At 33.6% G+C, this 17,183-nt stretch overlaps 2 protein-coding genes and 1 long non-coding RNA gene across 7 annotated transcripts; 1 reads left to right on the top strand and 2 right to left on the bottom strand.

Annotated features, from left to right (window-relative positions):
- Positions 1-2,094: 2,094 nt before the first annotated feature.
- Positions 2,095-5,573, bottom strand: LOC143304186 (uncharacterized). Its single transcript, XR_013060885.1, has 2 exons — positions 5,384-5,573; positions 2,095-3,581 (listed from the first exon to the last, which is right to left on the bottom strand). It is a non-coding gene; the product is annotated as an uncharacterized LOC143304186 (long non-coding RNA).
- Positions 5,574-5,719: 146 nt separating this feature from the next.
- Positions 5,720-11,380, bottom strand: LOC143304185 (omega-amidase NIT2-A-like). The gene is made up of 3 exons (XM_076626559.1): positions 11,243-11,380; positions 6,453-6,637; positions 5,720-6,060 (listed from the first exon to the last, which is right to left on the bottom strand). Exons 2-3 carry the CDS (start codon positions 6,534-6,536, stop codon positions 5,878-5,880), a joined length of 267 nt encoding a protein of 88 aa, XP_076482674.1. The 5' UTR covers positions 6,537-6,637; positions 11,243-11,380; the 3' UTR covers positions 5,720-5,877.
- Positions 9,968-13,815, top strand: LOC143304184 (venom serine protease Bi-VSP-like). Of its 5 annotated transcripts, none has more exons than XM_076626554.1 (7): positions 9,968-10,163; positions 10,492-10,833; positions 10,956-11,989; positions 12,202-12,297; positions 12,374-12,652; positions 12,728-13,176; positions 13,339-13,815. In XM_076626554.1, exons 1-2 carry the CDS (start codon positions 10,032-10,034, stop codon positions 10,645-10,647), a joined length of 288 nt encoding a protein of 95 aa, XP_076482669.1. In that variant the 5' UTR covers positions 9,968-10,031; the 3' UTR covers positions 10,648-10,833; positions 10,956-11,989; positions 12,202-12,297; positions 12,374-12,652; positions 12,728-13,176; positions 13,339-13,815. The 5 variants fall into 5 exon arrangements, with proteins under 5 accessions (XP_076482669.1, XP_076482670.1, XP_076482673.1 ...); XM_076626555.1 differs by having other exon boundaries at positions 10,492-11,989; positions 12,728-12,996; positions 13,080-13,176; XM_076626558.1 differs by having other exon boundaries at positions 10,492-11,989; positions 13,339-13,443; positions 13,521-13,815.
- Positions 13,816-17,183: the final 3,368 nt, after the last annotated feature.

Below are 17,183 nucleotides of genomic sequence, written 5' to 3'. Positions count from 1 at the left end.
AAACGCTACTCTGGGCGATGAGCTTAATGGTGCTGTTGCGGCTATTTTAATTTTTCAACAGGGATCCAGATGGCGCCGTTGACGAAATTCTTTCATTATAAACGTCAACGATCAACATCAGCCATCAGGGAACGAAGAAGGTACGCTGTAACGTGTCTGAGTAATTATACCTCGAGGAGTACATACAGTTATGTAATGAAGATTCGTATGTGAGTGTTTGTTTTCTTATTTATTTTCCCTTTGTTTCATTTGAATGGATTTTTGTACTCAAAGAGCGAGGTAAGATTACGTCAGATACGTTTTTACATATGCTAAAAAAATGGAAAATGATGACGATGAATCAATGACACGTAGAAAATTATAATCTATTGTATTGCTGTTATCTAATGGTGTTGTAGTTGACTGTATGGTGGATGTATCTAATGGTGTTGTAGTTGACTGTATGTTGTTCAATATTGCTATGAAACTCTTGTGATTCATTGTCACTTATACGAAGGATGGAAGTATACGAAATTGATAAAATTATTAATAATATTTACGAAGAGAAAGTAAACTGTTGGATATATGACAAAATAATTCTATTTTAAATAAGAGACTGGTCAGCGTGGTTATTTTGTTTACAAAATCAAACGAATTTAATGAATATAATGGTAAGGAAGTAACTATAAGTGGCTGTTAAACTATTTTTATGCTTGAAAAGTAATTCGCAAAGTAATGTAAAGCAGTACTACTGAGTTGTACATAACCTCTTTAAGAATTTGTTCTTAACCTCTTGCTTCATAACTTCCTTAATTATACTCTTCAAACTTATTGACTACTTCGATGTTGTTACGAACAGAAACTGATAAAATATTAATCTTAAATATAGATTGAAATGAAAGCTTGTCACGTAATATATATATATATATATATATATATATATATATATATATATATATATATATATATGTACTACTTACTCAAACTATGGATCACATAACCTATACAAAAGAAAGAAAAAAAAAAATTATTGTACACTATAAAGCAAGAGGTTAAATCTTTAATCTGTTAAGAATTAAATTTTTTATTGTAATTGCGAAAATTATAAAAGTACCAAGCGAAGCAAGTACGGAATATAGGGATATAGGAAGCGATGGGGAACAGCAAGTAACTCCAACATCGAAATACTACAACGATTCCAATCGAAAACGCTAAGAGCCTTAATAGACGCACCTTGGTATGTTACCAACGAAACCATCCATCGCGACCTCAAGATACCTACAGTCAAAGAGGAAATAGCAAAATATAGCGGCAGATATAGCAAAAGAGTCAAGAAACACCGAAACCCCCTAATCACTGGACTACTCGATACGACGGACCAGATTCGCAGGCTGAAGAGGCACTACCCGCTAGACCTAAACGTTAGATTCATTTAATTATCCAAATTAAGTATATCCACTTACTTATAATACTTATAAATTATACCTATCTATAATAAGTATTAACTTATTGTAAATAAACAGCCATGTCACTGCGCCACGCCAGAAAAATTACTGAAAATTCTCAACGCGAGAATTGATTGTATTCCAACAAATAAATAAAAAAAAAAAGCTGTTGCTGTCCCCAAGCGCCAAAATACGTTCTGACTACTATTTTATGCATCTCACAGAAGTATGTCTTCATTCATCATCTCCCATGTCATCCACCAACGTGTTCTTAACATGTTATCTCCTAGTAAAATATTGATGTTGAGTCAGATATCCAATTGAATAATCTTTTCGGTGTCTACTATAAGACATTTAAAACCAAGGCTCGTACACACGTGTGCTTATACGTCAGATGTAATACTTAACACGAAACCTGCTTATATTAATATTAAATTTATGCATAGTAGGATGTTCGACCTTTGTAAAAATGAAATTATAATACATACAGTTTCACCGTGGAAAAGTGAATCTTTCTAGCATGTCCACGCAAATGCAGGGGAGGGGAGGACTGTGCATGCACCAAACAACTTTACGTTCGTAATTTTTCACACAAATGTACAACTGTAGGGAAATAATTATCTCTGATTTTTCGGATGTTAGGAATCGACAATATCGCATAACGGAATGCTGTGTTCTACGTATTCTATTTTTGTTACGAAAGTGGTACAAACGAAGTCCACATAAGAATAGTACAACAAAATCGGTTGAGGTTAGGTTATCGTGCAGATATCGCGGCTTTTGCATTGGAAATCACGCAACTGCCAGTCTCGTCGTTCCTTGTAAACGAAAGAAAGGTATTGTAATCGGTCGGAATTAACATAAAACTCGTCGCATGCGACCATATGGCCTGAATGTTGAATAAACGAGAGTAGAGCGCGAGCTATGTGATTCTAACCGTTTAGGCGGAAACTAATGATTGTAACCAGAACCGAGATATATGCCAATATTACTTTGCTCGACAAAGCGTATAAGATGAGGAGAGAATCGCGATAAGGTAGAACAAGAGACAGATATTCTCTACGTAAAGCAAGTCTGTCAACTAGATTGAAATCCTATAGCTATAACTACAGTGAATCCATATTCTGGTCAATTGTCTTTTCACAAATGAAGCTTCTGAAGAACGGAATTGATACAATAACTACTGTTCATTCATAACTACTGTTGTAAAAATCTATATATTTGTCTATCTATATCTATATATATCGATCTATATATATTTGTCAGAATGTCATTTTATCAAAAAACCCATCCTCTGTGTTACGCCGGGCCTCTCTGCCTGGCCCAGGTCACACACCGCGGGCCAGACGGACACCAGATGTCCGCCTTTCCGTACGGCGTACCCTCAATATCCTTAAGCACCCGTCATAAACCCGAGTCACTTGCCTGCTAAGGTCCTTCAAAACAAACAAACATCTGTGTCCGAAGAATTTCTAAAGACTATTGTCTACTACGGCGGGACAAGGGAAAGTTAGTTTTCTCACGTGCGCTGCAACTTTCCTCCCACTAACCACTTTCTCTCGAGGGCGGTTAAGACCCTTCGGTTAACCAATTAACAGCGAAACCTGTTTCCCTCACTCTCTTAACTAACATCGGCACCAACAAATCCGATGGTCCCGTGCGCTAGACACACCCATCCTTAGCTTTCCTCCGACACAGCATCGTCACTCAACTTCACTTCTTCTACATCGTTCAAAAGTCAACTACTAAGTATACGCTAATGCCCAGCGGGGCAGTCTAAGCATAACGCGAGAGTCGGTCTCGGTATTGTCGAGCATACATTTCCTCTCCTAAATATCTCATAGTGCTACGTCCACTAATACACTGAATCCACTTATAAGAGCCCTGCTCTAACGCACATATCTATCTTAGCTTCGTGCGACAAGTTGTTAATTACTTATTTCTCTCCGTCAGTGTAATCTAAGTGCTGGAAACATATAATTTATAATTCTGTGAATCACAGGGTTATACAACCTCAATCACCCTTATTATCTCAACGGAAATCAGGGGATCGATCAACTCGTGGTGTCGATTGTTATAATCGTAACGGGGATTTACGACCCCCGTTGACGTCTCTCCTTGCGATTACGTCTCCCCGCGATTGGTCGAAGAAACACTCTGTAATCATAGTTTAACGAAGCATAATTAATAGAAGAGGTAGAGCGTTAAGTGGAGATGATTTAATCACAGTTAAGTAGATAAATCTCTATATTAGTCTCTTTAATTAAAATGTCCTACGTTTTATTTGCGTCATTTTTTTTCTTCATCCAATTTAAAATGTTTAAATAACAATAGCCTATACAATATAATTTTATGTAAAAAAATTGATTATACCATGTTTATTACAGATATTTAACATTTTTGTGTACATACAAAATTTAAATTATACCTCGCTTGAGAACAAAAATTGTATTTGTTTTCCTAACATGTACTAATAATTATTGATCAAACTAGAAAAAGCTGGAGGAGATTACTTAGGAAGATTACTTAGCATCTTATATTCCTGGCAAGAGAAAATGAAAAATTCGTTTCTTCTCTTTGCTTCCCTGTTCCTTCTTTCCTCCTTTTTCCATTTTTACATCGCTTTGTTTTACATCGCAATTTACATTTATTTGTAAAGTTTGAATCTCCTCGATATTGAAGATGTTGAAGCTGCAAGTATGTATTTCATTTTAATCCATTCGAGACCGAGATTTAATTGTAAGACGATACCTAGGTGTCGGTACGATCTGAATGTTTAGTTGGAATGATTCTGTGTTTTACTCTCTCCAGGGTATCCTTTTCATACTTTGATTTTAAATCGATGACAATCTTAAATAGTATGCCTCATATTTTTAAAATATAAAATTATATACTATGTTATTCTATAATGTATTATGTACAGTTATATATATATATATATAATATATTGAAATATTCAATATTCTATATTGAAAAAAATATGAAATTAACATGATATATACATTACTACATAAGTTATATATAAAATATGTATATTATACCCTTGCCTACTGACTGATATGAATTTCTTTCGGTCTCGAATACGTTAAAAGAGAGCGCAAAGAAGTCGAAATTACTTATTGTAATTAGTAAAACGACCTGAGAGGCAGACAGATACAAGAAAGAAGGAATATTATATTAGCGGCATTATCATGTTTTTGCTCTCTTTAAGTCTTTCATCGAGACAGACAATCTACAGGTATTAATCGACCAATTTCTCCAAGCTGATAACTTCGAATTGATGTTTATATATAAGAAGTGTTATGTGTTAATCTGTCTAAATGTTTAAAAGGTGTTATAAATTAAATGTTGTTAAACGATACGTAATTGCCTTCTGATCGTAAATTTTACTATCAAGGGGTGTTTTATGTATGCGTAATCATTGTGAATTATAACAATTTATGTGATCGATATTAAAGGTGTTTAAAAGCATGTATTTTTTTCTATATTATTATTCTCCTATATTATTATCCTATATTATTATAGCATTCCTATATTATTATAATATCCAATTACATGTTGATACACAAGATATACAGATTATTATTTATAACGTTTTGGTTTTCTTAATTGAGTCATTCATTTAGTACAAATGATAAGAAATTAGTAATAATTCACAAAAAAAGGATATGGTAGTAGAAATATTATAAAAAAACATTTTCTCTTTTAGTGTAGAGTTACTCCTTCTTACAGACAGTGTCGTACAAATCTGTACGTCTCTGAGAAAATGTAGGTATCTGAGCCCTTACTTCCTCAACAACTTTTACATCTGATAGAAAAAAGAAACATACGAAGTAATAAGTAATGCTTACTAATAAATTCAACAAATACAGAGGAAGATGGCTAAATCGATAAATTAACGAGACTAAAAATTAATTACATCATGGATCTCTCGCTTTTAATTTTAAGCTGTAAATTACCGATATCGGTGACTGCCATATTCTCTTGAGTTTCCAAATCGTAAAGAATCTTTCCCCAGGGATTGGTCAACTGTGTATGTCCCCATGCGACGTAACTTGCTTAAGGAACACGAGCCGGTGATATGCAGGCAACGTATAATTGATTATCATTCGCTCTGGAACGCTGAAGTAAAGACCAGTGTAATGGTCCAGTGGTCATATTGAATGCCGCTGGATATATCAGCATTTGGCAACCTAACCCAGAGAAGCAGGAAATATGAAGCCACCGAATACCAATTAACTTCGTAGTTGCACGGTTCACATTCCATCATTTCTGAATATGCGAGGACAGTCCTCTTATTGTGCTTTTAATTCTTTTATTTGTTTCATTTTCAGCAAATATACTGGTTTTTTAAATTAAGCTTCTTTTTATACAGAGTTACAGATTATATTAATTTTATATAGAATATATTTAAGAAAGATATTTAATTTTTTGCTAGTTAAGTATTGATCGGTTAAGTTACTGTACCTTTGTTCCGATAAATGCGTGCCATTTCCTCGAATCTAATATCATAGCAAATGCCAATACCTATTTTGCAGCCCTTCACATCGAACGTCGTTAGGGAGTTACCAGGACTGAGTGAATCACTCTCTCGAAAAGTAATCTTATTAGGAATGTCGATGTCGAATAGATGTACCTAATAACATAAAAATGTGGTAGCTAATTCTATTGCTGCAACTTTTGTAATTTAATATCAAAGTTACCAACTCCTAAACTTTAATTATTTTTTATTTAATAACTGACAGCGTTTTTATCACTTTCTTTTATTAAAAAATCTTATCATTTAATAATGTTTAAAAAGGAGAAAAAATAAGTATTTTCGTATGTGAAAAATTTATACAACAACAAACACATTACAACAAAAATGGGCGTTTCCCGTATCATAACGTATTTTATAAACCGTAAATTATAGAATTGGTTATAGTATACGTATGTACATATGTATATTCCTAAATTATTCCTAGATAGAGTCACTTTCTTCACCCCAATATTTTCAACTTCAAAGCCATAAAGGAATATATTACTTACCTTTCGGTGTCTTGCTATCAAAGTTCCATCGGGACCCCAAATAGTACAGGTATTGTACAATTTATCGCCCTCTATTTCAGGCATCGTACCACCAACTACATAGATGTTGTTTTCTTTAGCTGCGTTCGATGAAGCAACGCTCGTTTCACCATCAGGAATACTCTCGGCGTATTTTGGAAAGTACTCTGCATTGCAATATTTCAATTAATGAAAAATAACTGTCTTTTGTTCCAACCATAAATTAAATTGAAATGTTTGTCAGTTTTTTATTTTCTAAATTATCAAAATAACTAAGTTTTATATTTCGACTTAATTAAATATGCAATTACTTAGCTAATAGTATATATAATAAATTGTTTCTACAGGTTCAAAATGAAAAATGAATATTTAGAAATACTTAATTACGACAATGCTATTTGTGTTAGCATCAGTGGCTTGTTACTCAACGACTTTGCTAGTACTTTTTGAAACATAAAGTTAGTTTTCAATTAACACTTATACTAGAGGCGGAATTATAAATGCAAAATAATTGATAATACTAATTTATAAGTACCTAATTATTAGTATCTTAAAAAATATATTTATACAAAAATCACGATAATCATGAAAATGGGGAAATCCTATATTCTCGACTCAATTCACAATTTATTTTGTATATTAATTAGATTCCGCGCTCATCAGTACGTACTCACTGGCGACATCGAGAAAATGTATCGGCAATTCCTCGTACGACCAGAGGATCGGAAATATCAAAGGATATTATGGCGCAGCGCGAGTGGAGAAACAGAAACATATGAGCTTAACACCGTAATACTCTTATCATAGAAATAGAAGCAGTCCTCAATTCCCGCCCGCTAACTTCTATCTCCACCGATCCAAATGATCTCCTAGCCCTCACTCCCGGACATTTCCTCATTGGCGATTCATTAATGTGCTTACGTGATCGAGATTTCAGGGACATTCCATCGAACCGACTCTCCAAATGGCAGCATATCCAACAGCTTAAACAACATTTTTGGAACCGCTGGCATAAGGAGTATTTGAACGAGCTAACCAACCGCAATAAATGGAGCAAGGGTGGACACAGCATCCAAAAGGGCACAATCGTCATCCTCAGAGAGGACAACGTTCCCTCCATGCATTGGCCTCTGGGCCGAGTTATCAAGGTTCATCCAGGCGCCGATGGTGTCATCCGGACAGCTACAGTTCAGACGGCAAAGAGCATTTTGGATCGGGGCGTCAAAAGGCTTGTCCCACTGCCAATTCAACCCGATCTCGAGAAACCCGAACAACTAGCCACCGAGACGAAATAAGATGGGAACTTCAACCACACCTCGCTAGTTTGATCGGTACCCTCTCAACGGGGGGAGAATGTTACGCCATGCGGCTTACCATAGGTCATATTCTTAACTATCGATCGCGGCACTATAATGTCGCAGACGGATCGTCGCGTCTGCCCGGCAAACAAACATTATAGTGGCAAGCGCATGGTTCATTAAGCAGGGCGACTTCCAGAAACGTCGACTCGTGGCCCGTATTTTACCTCGCGTAAAAGAATGTGGCGTGATCCGAACGTAGCGGGGGTCGCCTTCCAGAAAAAACGAAAAAAATCGAAAGGCGTTCAGAACTTTTCGAGAAGTCGAACCGTCAACACATGTGGTATGTCGCGCATTACTTATCAACCAAAACGCAGTTACATTTTTTTTGTTCCATTTATATCTTTCTAGTTAATAAGTTGTTGAAATAAACATTAATTTATTTGTGTTAATTCTGTGGAATTTCATTGAACTACCCTTATTATCATAATCGAAATAAGGGGATCGATCAGTTCGTGGTGTCGATTATTTAATCGTAACGGGAACTTACAACTCTCGTTGACGTGCTATCCCGCGATCGCGTCTCTCCGCGAACGGTCGAAACAAAATGATTCACTAAAAACTGTCCTGAATTCCTAAGAAGTTATTTACCGCAAAACTGACAAAGTGTTTATTTAAAAAATGAGGTTGAAGGTAGTCCTTTTCTTTCATTTCATTCATTTTCATTTTCTTTCTTAAGTATGGCTAACACAATATCTAATCAATTAAAATTTTATATTTTCACGTGAAAAGTTTCTTTAGATAATTATTATCAACATGATGACTAACTCTTACGGATTAATACGTGTCTGTAGGGCAATCCGGTGGACTTGATCGGCTTTTTACTTCGAAAGTTGAGTAATCGGTGTCGCTTTCTTACGCATCTTTGAACTGTATAAATGTTTTAAAATTGTTTGATCCAGAATGTACCACACCGAACAATCAAGAAGGCAGGTGCCTTGACTACAGAAAATGTAAACCTCTGCAAGAAATATGGCAGATACAGTACCGTACAGCCACCGATTTTTATAGACGATCAGTGTGCAGATACCAGGGCAATGTTACGATCGTTTGCTGTCCGGACGATCCAAACAAAGAGAAGAGAGAAATTTTAATAAAAACTGTGTATAAGTATAAGGCTTGGCGACCACCATACTGTAGTTTTAGCAACGTCTCTCATACCAGGGTGGTCGATGGTAAACCAGCTGAACTTGGTACGTTTTATGTCTTTCTTTCCGATTAATAATAAGCCATTTACTGCAAAGAATGAACTTTAAAGGCATTAAACAGCACATCAATGTACATTTCAATTAGACTAAATAATAATGCTATGATTTTATCGGTAGTAACTTTACTTATTAACTTGAATTATTTCTTTCTTCTACTCCATGTTAGGAAGAGTATCTTTTTGCTTGAAATAAAAAATTGATATAGGAGTAATAATATGGATAGAGATCAAAAACTGTTAGGGCAGAAATTACACGTTTGAACTTTATAGTTCAGTATAGTTCAAATAGAAATTATATAGAATTATTTAATAATTTCTATTCCAGTGGAATAAAAATTTAATTTCTGTCTTTATCAAATCTCTATTTCAGAGTATTTGTACGTATGTACTTATCGTCTGCTGTATGATCGAATATCGAATAGATAATAATCGTTGTTACTCATTATGTGAGAAAAAATTATGTATATTCACAACTATGACTATTGCATTTTAGGCGCTTGGCCATGGATCGCTGCATTAGGTTTTCGTAATCCCCGAAACCCAGACAAACCACTATGGAAGTGCGGAGGTTCCCTGATAACGGCTAGGCATGTTTTGACCGCAGCACATTGTGCACATATGGATGGAATAGAAAGCATACACAATCATAATATTGCCATTCTTAGATTGGTGGAGGAGGTGCCATTTTCGAGTAAGTCCTCAAATATATATATATATGCTATTGAGTATTACTGAAGTATCATATCCTGAAATTTCTTACTGTACACATATATTGTGTCATAAAGCGTGTACAATTCTTTCTCATACTTTTGGTCATTCGTTTCCTGCATTTTCATTTATTTTTTTATTTTTCAGGGTACGTATATCCCATTTGTACGAAAGAGCCCCTACGAAAGAGCAACTTTGTCAATATCAATTTTATAATAAAATTAAACAGTTCCAGTCTTAAATATCTTTCTTATTTTCTTCGTAGGACGACCACGACGTAATGCATTAATGGAAGTACAAATGCCAGTGATTAAGAACGCCGAATGCAAAATAGCTTATTCCAAATTTCCTAATGCACCTGATATCACTGATGGTATAATATGCGCCGAACATGCTCAGGGTGGAGAGGATTCTTGTACGGTAATTAAGTTACAGAGTTACTACAAACTATACGGTATCTGAAGACACGTCAATTCGAATTAACATCAAATCGACGTCTTAAACATTAGAAATAATAGATAAACACAATTCAATAGTTTTGCCCACTTCTCACACCTCATTATGGTATTTAATCTAATTTCCTTCTAATCTTAGTTTTGCTCAAAATACATATAACATGTACATTATAAATTGGAGCATTTCAATACACAAGTCAATAGAAGATTATTACTGTATATAAGTATAATTTCAATACAATTCGATCGATATATTTCAGTATCTTTGATTAAAAATTTAACGATCCTTTCAGGCTGACCGCGGCGGACCACTGCTGATACAACATGAATTAACCTCGTATTTAATAGGTATTGTGTCTTATGCTTATAAGTGCGGCACAGCTGGGTATCCCAGCGTTTACACTAGGGTCACATCGTACCTTGACTTCATTCTCCAAGCGATGCAATAATATGATATTACTGTTCCATAAATATCATTGTGTAAAAAACGTAAAGTTGGATTTTCTTATTGTGGAGATAAGAAACAGCTCAAATTTACATTGTTTTGTACGTTACAAATTATAGGCTTAAAATGTACGAAATGTAACTTTGAAACGACACTAATTTTTTACGCACGATAAACCTCCACAACTTAGGTATGTAAAGATGATAAACGTATATTAATTCTATTAATTTGGTAATAATAAACCAACTTTCTGAGAAGTTCTGTAAATTTCGTTTCTGTTGTATCAAGAGAATAATGGAATATTCCACTTAGATCGTATACTTCTTGTATGTACATACAAAATTTTCCGGCTAATCTAAAACACTTCATAAGATAGAGAGCTTCTGGAAATTCGGACACAGAGAGTGCATAAAATACAAGATAAGTCTCGTGTCTTTCAAAATTATTTTTTATTCGCTAAAAACGTCCTGTGTACTCATGCAATCACATGCAACCTCGAAACTTCACTTATTTTTTTATCACTTTCCAATTCAATACACTGTTTCTGCATTTTTGACTATATGTAAGAGAAATTTCCATTCAGCCAAAGGTGTACTTACAGATTATAGATTCCTATACGACTCTCGGTAAAAATTTATCCGCACTCCAGATAGTTAAAACTTCTGTCGACCGTATTGATCCATCTGCACTCTTCGTATGACGTCAATATCTGTTCAGTGCTGCTGCGTAGGTTACATTGTGTTACGTCAATTCGTTTGTGACCGTTGCGCGAGTAATGGCGCTTTGCAATGGTGATTTGCAGGAAAACAGTGCAGGATGCTGTGATTCGTTTCTTGTGGTCGGAGGTTATGTTTGATGCCTATATTTATCAAAGATTTAATGCACATTATGGAGAAAGTGTTTTGTCACGAAGTGTGTTTGAATGGGCACAAAAGTTCAAAGAAGATCGCACAAGTGTTATGAAAAAACAGCTGGACGCCCGTCCACATCCACGATGACAACATTGAACGTGCTCATGAACTTATGCTCTATGGAATAGACGAGTGACGCTGGATAATGTGGCAAATCATTTGCAAATCAGCCACGGCTCTGCTTATGCAATAGTGCACGACAGATTTGGGTGTTAAAAAGTTTGTGCGAGATGGATGCCGAAAAAGCTGATGAAAAGGTGAAGACGACGATGCATTCGTGGTTCGCAGCTCAGCCCAAAACATTTTTTAATGAGAAAATACGAAGGTCGTTCAGCAAATGGACAAAGTGTATACAGAAATTGAGTGATTATGTCAAAAAATGATGTATGTCTTTTTTGACAATTGCTTAAAATAAATTCTACACCGACAGAGCGGGTAACTTTTTACTCACCCTCGTAAGACACTTAAATTTCCAATCTATTATGATGAATAAAAGAGCTTATACTATTAAATCTAATTGTATTTTGTTGCATGAGAGTACACGTGTATGTGATGTACATTACCTTCATATCCCCTTGAACGCTTCAATATTGCGCATATATACTATATTTTGTACAGCTTCTATAAAATTTTGTATGTTTGTTTAGGCTGTTAATCTAGAGGCTGGAGTACAAAGAAGTGGCACAATGATGTGGGCTGATGACATTTATAATTATCAAGGAATCACCCCTACATTCGCTCAGGTATATATCGTTGACTATAATGTATTTAACATATATGATTGTTAGAATATTAATAATTAATTTTTAATTCTATCAGAATTTTAATGAAACTGTCCCTTGGGAAGGAAGAACTGATACCTTGATATCACGGTTTGTACATCCTATATGTACGACAAATTTTAGAACATTATATAACGAAGAACCAGATCGTCGTGGCCATGTGATGTGAATAAAAGGACTTGAATTTGATGATATTTTTATAATGTCAGATAACATAACTAAGTATCTTCACAGTAAGATAGGATGACATGGTTTACATGATCTTAATGTTGTTCACTTGAGTGATGATATTATAAGGAAAAGTGTAATATCACAGGTAGGATGATTCATAATTTAGAACTACTAACTTATGTATGTATTAAAAATTAAAGAAATATATTAAATTTTATAGGATATTTATGTTTAGTAACCAGTAATTCAGAGATTGGTATTCATGGTTACTATAACGAGGCTGTAGAAACGCACCCTTTCTTCTTTGCAAATGGTCCTGTATTTATGTCTAAGCCGAAACTGGAACCTCTGAATAATTTAGATTTATTCTTGTCATTTTCTAAAATACTTATCTACAGTATACCATAAGGAATGATACCGTATCACACCTAATCAAGTGCCTTAAGAAACATCAACAGGATATCACAGTAATCCCTTATCGACTGATATGTAAGTAAAAGTTATGTGTCATTGTTATACACAGTTATGTGTTAGTGTTATACACAGTTATTTATCATTTTCTATTAATTCAGTTGTAGCCACTACAATATCTATGACACCGGTAGTAATTATAAGAACAATAATGATGTTCTATAAGAGGAAATGATGATTAGGAACAAAAACTTACAGGTAAGTCAAAGTATATGTTATTTGCCATTTGAAAAGAAAGTTACTAACTTAGAATTTTTTGATAAATAATAATTGTGCAAAATATATTGGATTTCAAATTTGTCAAAAATTGAAATTTAAGAAGCATTGTAATAATATAACATTAATATTTTGATTTTTCAGGAGATATCATGCGGTGGATGGATAATATGTAAAAAATATTAAGCAGTATATGAATTTTCATATTGCGTAGAGATAACAAAATGAATTTTAAAAAATGTCGACATGGTAATAAGAAATAGCATCATGACAAAGAATATATAACCACAGTTTCATTTTTTATAAATAAAAATTTGTTGTTCCAGATTTTGAAATATAGTGAAACGTTTAATTAGTATCTTAATATCTTTAAATAATTATTATTTTAGAATCAATTGTAATTGTATCATACGTACTTTTGAATTCGTGCAAGAACATATGTAATTTTGAAGTAGTTATTATTAGGAAATTGTTAGACGCGAACAGTATGCGAAAAGTTAGTATGCAGCGTAATAATTATCAATCAAAACACAAGAATTAAATTCTTGAGGAAAAAATTTCCGGAATTTCTTATTTACACGATTATAAAGAAATCCATAATAAAAAGGAGCTGCTTTCTAATACTTCTCTTCCTTGTAATGCCTATGTTAATGATAACGAGGTTCGACTTTTTGTTTTTAGAGGGATACTGGAAAATTTGAAAGTACAGTACCATTGGGAAGAAAATCACGATATTGAAAACGATATTTGCAAGTAAATTTCCAAAACATCTGTTTTCAAATTTTCGCTTTCTATTTCACATTAAAAGAAAGGGCTGCCTTCTTTCTCTGCAAGACAAAACAAACATTCTGAATCTCGTATCAATGAATGATGTCAATAAGTTATTTTTCTTTTCAGATTGAACAATATTCCAGATTTATTCATAATTTCATACTACGCGAAGAATAGACTTTCATAGGTATATAAAGGAAATATTAAGTATAGGAAAACTCTTTTTCGTTGTAGGTGACATATGCTTCACGGTTGAACACGTGTATTTTTGAACACATATAAATGAAAAAGTACTCTTATGGAGAAAAAGAATTGATACCTTCGATTGACATTAGATAATGTATATAAACTTATGAACAATCACTATCAGTTTGTATTTTAGGTGCACACGCAGATTTGTTGGAGTTCTTATAAAATGTACATCCTGTACGAACGTTTTATTCTTCCAAATTTTACGATACTATGTCTCATATAATAACTATATGGATTAAACGTAATATAAATGATCCGAAAATAGACTCGAACGACATTAATTGTCTTTCTATTTATACCAATATCGAAAATACAAGTAAAGCTGGAGCAATAGTATGCAAGAATGGACTATTTATTATTTTAAAGCAAATCATAGCATATTCAGAATGCACAGTATTATCATGAAATGTAAATGAATCAGTTATAAACGAACGATTTTACTGTAAAATCATTGCCTCCTTTTTTTCATCTGAAATATAGCAGCAATGAGTACATTCTTTTAATATATAATAAAACGAGATATCTTTATAAAGTTACATATGTCATCACTGGTAACTGTTATCTCGTATGACACCAAATATACCGTTAGTATGGAATGATATTTTTATGAAGATATACTTTAATGATAGATTTTATGAATGAAACGTTATATAAGAAAAATTATCTCTTGTTATTCTATGAAGTGTAGTAGCTAATGAAGATTAATTTTACGAAGTATTAGAGCAAAAGAGAATTAAAAAATTAAAAAGATCTAAATAAGATTGTTCGTGTGGCTTAATTATCTCAATTCTGGTACACCACTTGTTACATTCTAACTAATTAGCGCTAAACAATAACTTGCAAATATTAAAGATATTAACACCTTAATATTAACACCTAAAGGTTTTCAGGAAATTTTATAATATTTGATTATTGTATATCTAGTCATTGATTGATAAAATTTCTTGTATAAGCATAGATCGAGGTTGACGTCATACGCAGATTGCATTACAGGTATCGTTTTAATTTATTTTATGGCTAGAATCATTTGAATATTATACGAATAATTATTTCCATTCGAACGATTAATAAATCACGTACCTATAAAAGATATATTATGAAAAAGACGTGACGAAACAAAAAAATATTGGAAATTCCGTTGTCATTAGATCAATTATTTTTGCAATGATTTTTATTTCCATGTAATTACATATGAAATGGGTAATTCATTAACATCTCCTCGAATCGAATATAATTCGTTACACTTCACAACGATTCAAATAATGGACGGGAAATATATAATAACTTTCCTGTCCTTGCGTTAAAATAGTACTGTACAAATCAGATGATACAGGAAATACCCAAAAAACCCAATTACATCCACATTGCATGACAGCACACTTGCAATGGATTTTTGTGATTTCAATGTCACAGACAATGACACAACTAATCAGAACACGTTCGAGGCTATAGACATTGAAATTACCGCGTGTTTAATACGTTTAAAGCATAAATCTAAATTTCACGCGATTATTTCTTTGTACATTGTGAAACTCTTAAATTATCTTAATCGAATAAATAATCCTAATGTAATAAAACATCTTGAAATAGACCTAGATATCTGAAACAGAAACTCGAAGGATAAGAAATCCTAAAAGGTACTAATCCTAAAATAACAAACTCCTAAATAATAAACAAGTGATAAAACCTGTTATAAATAATAAAGCTTACCTGGAATAATCAAATCCTAACTAATCGAAAATAAAATAAGGCAAGCAATTCTTAATCTTTCAAGTAATTTTTCCGAAAACACAGAAAGATAGAGAAATTAAAAAGACGCAGCACAAATTGCAGCACAATGAAAGTTTCAGAGCGATGAATACGATCGTATTAAACTAAATAATTTTCAAAAGTGAAATTACACTGAAACGTATATCGATGATATTTGTCATTTCTACGATCTGTTTCGCTTGATCGTGCTTCTTTTCTGATGTAAATTCAATTTATAATACGAACTAAGTTTCCTTTATTATTATTAGTCCTGCGTCTTTTTAATTCGTCACTTCTTTTATTTCAGAACAATGACGGGCTCCAAGATGCTGTTCGGATGTTTGGCGTTAATTGCTTTTCTGCATCCATTAGTTCACGTTTGTACTTCGAGTAGTACAGCTCAAGGTTTGTACTTCGAGTTGTCTTTTTCCATGCACTTCAAATTCCAATACGATCTGGTCACGTGGCCTTCGTACAATTTCGAAATTTTACCTGTTTGGTAATCGTCAATGAAAAAAGAAGTTATGCGTGACCTCAACACATTGAAACAATTTTTATGATTTTTTATTTGCCGGTTGGTCAGCAAGTTAATGGAAAAATTTCACTTAACTATTCGCGTTAATTTCTTCGGTTTAACTTTTGGGAAATGCTTCGTTAGCTTCGGGAATATTCCAACGATTCGTTTTACGTACAAAATAAGCATGATAAGTATTACATAACGGTAATGTAATATCGGAATATATTAAAGGTGTAATTTTGTCCGATTAATTATAATTTATTAATAATGGATTGAAAATACAGATATTAGTTAGACAGAGAAACGATGTTTGATTAACAGGAAAACTAAATGCAACGCTCGTATTTACAACAAATAACTTGACAACTATTTGGTAACTCTCTCTCTCTCTCTCTCTCTCTCTCACACTAGCAACTCTAACACTCGACAACGCTCGCAACTCAATTCTAACGACTCTATGCTTCGACGTCTCGATCAACTCTGATTCTCGCAACACGCACACTTTTCGATTCGCCTTGAATAGCGAAACCGTCCTTCTTCTAACGTTGTCTATTGTTTCCCTCATACCTATGTAAGAACTACCAACTACGTGCCTTTAGTCACGTAGGCACTTTTAAATGTAAACGAACCACAGAAACACGACGTACACGGTTTTTCTATTTTCAGCCGATCTCCAATCAAAGCTATTCTACGATATTAC

The sequence above is a fragment of the Bombus vancouverensis genome, unplaced genomic scaffold (assembly GCF_051014615.1).
Source record: "Bombus vancouverensis nearcticus unplaced genomic scaffold, iyBomVanc1_principal scaffold0026, whole genome shotgun sequence".
NCBI classification, from domain to species: domain Eukaryota; kingdom Metazoa; phylum Arthropoda; class Insecta; order Hymenoptera; family Apidae; genus Bombus; species Bombus vancouverensis.
Note: the sequence above shows the minus strand (reverse complement) of the source record. Positions and strands in the feature narration are given on the sequence as shown.

Bases quoted from the DNA above. Each gene is read 5' to 3' on its own strand.
- LOC143304184 (XM_076626554.1), top strand. From the start codon at position 10,032: ATGGAAGTACAAATGCCAGTGATTAAGAACGCCGAATGCAAAATAGCT. The intron at 10,164-10,491 runs GTAATTAAGTTA...CGATCCTTTCAG, and splicing joins GTGGAGAGGATTCTTGTACG to GCTGACCGCGGCGGACCACT.
- LOC143304185 (XM_076626559.1), bottom strand. From the start codon at position 6,536: ATGCCTGAAATAGAGGGCGATAAATTGTACAATACCTGTACTATTTGG. The intron at 6,061-6,452 runs GTAAGTAATATA...TTATGTTATTAG, and splicing joins TGATAGCAAGACACCGAAAG to GTACATCTATTCGACATCGA.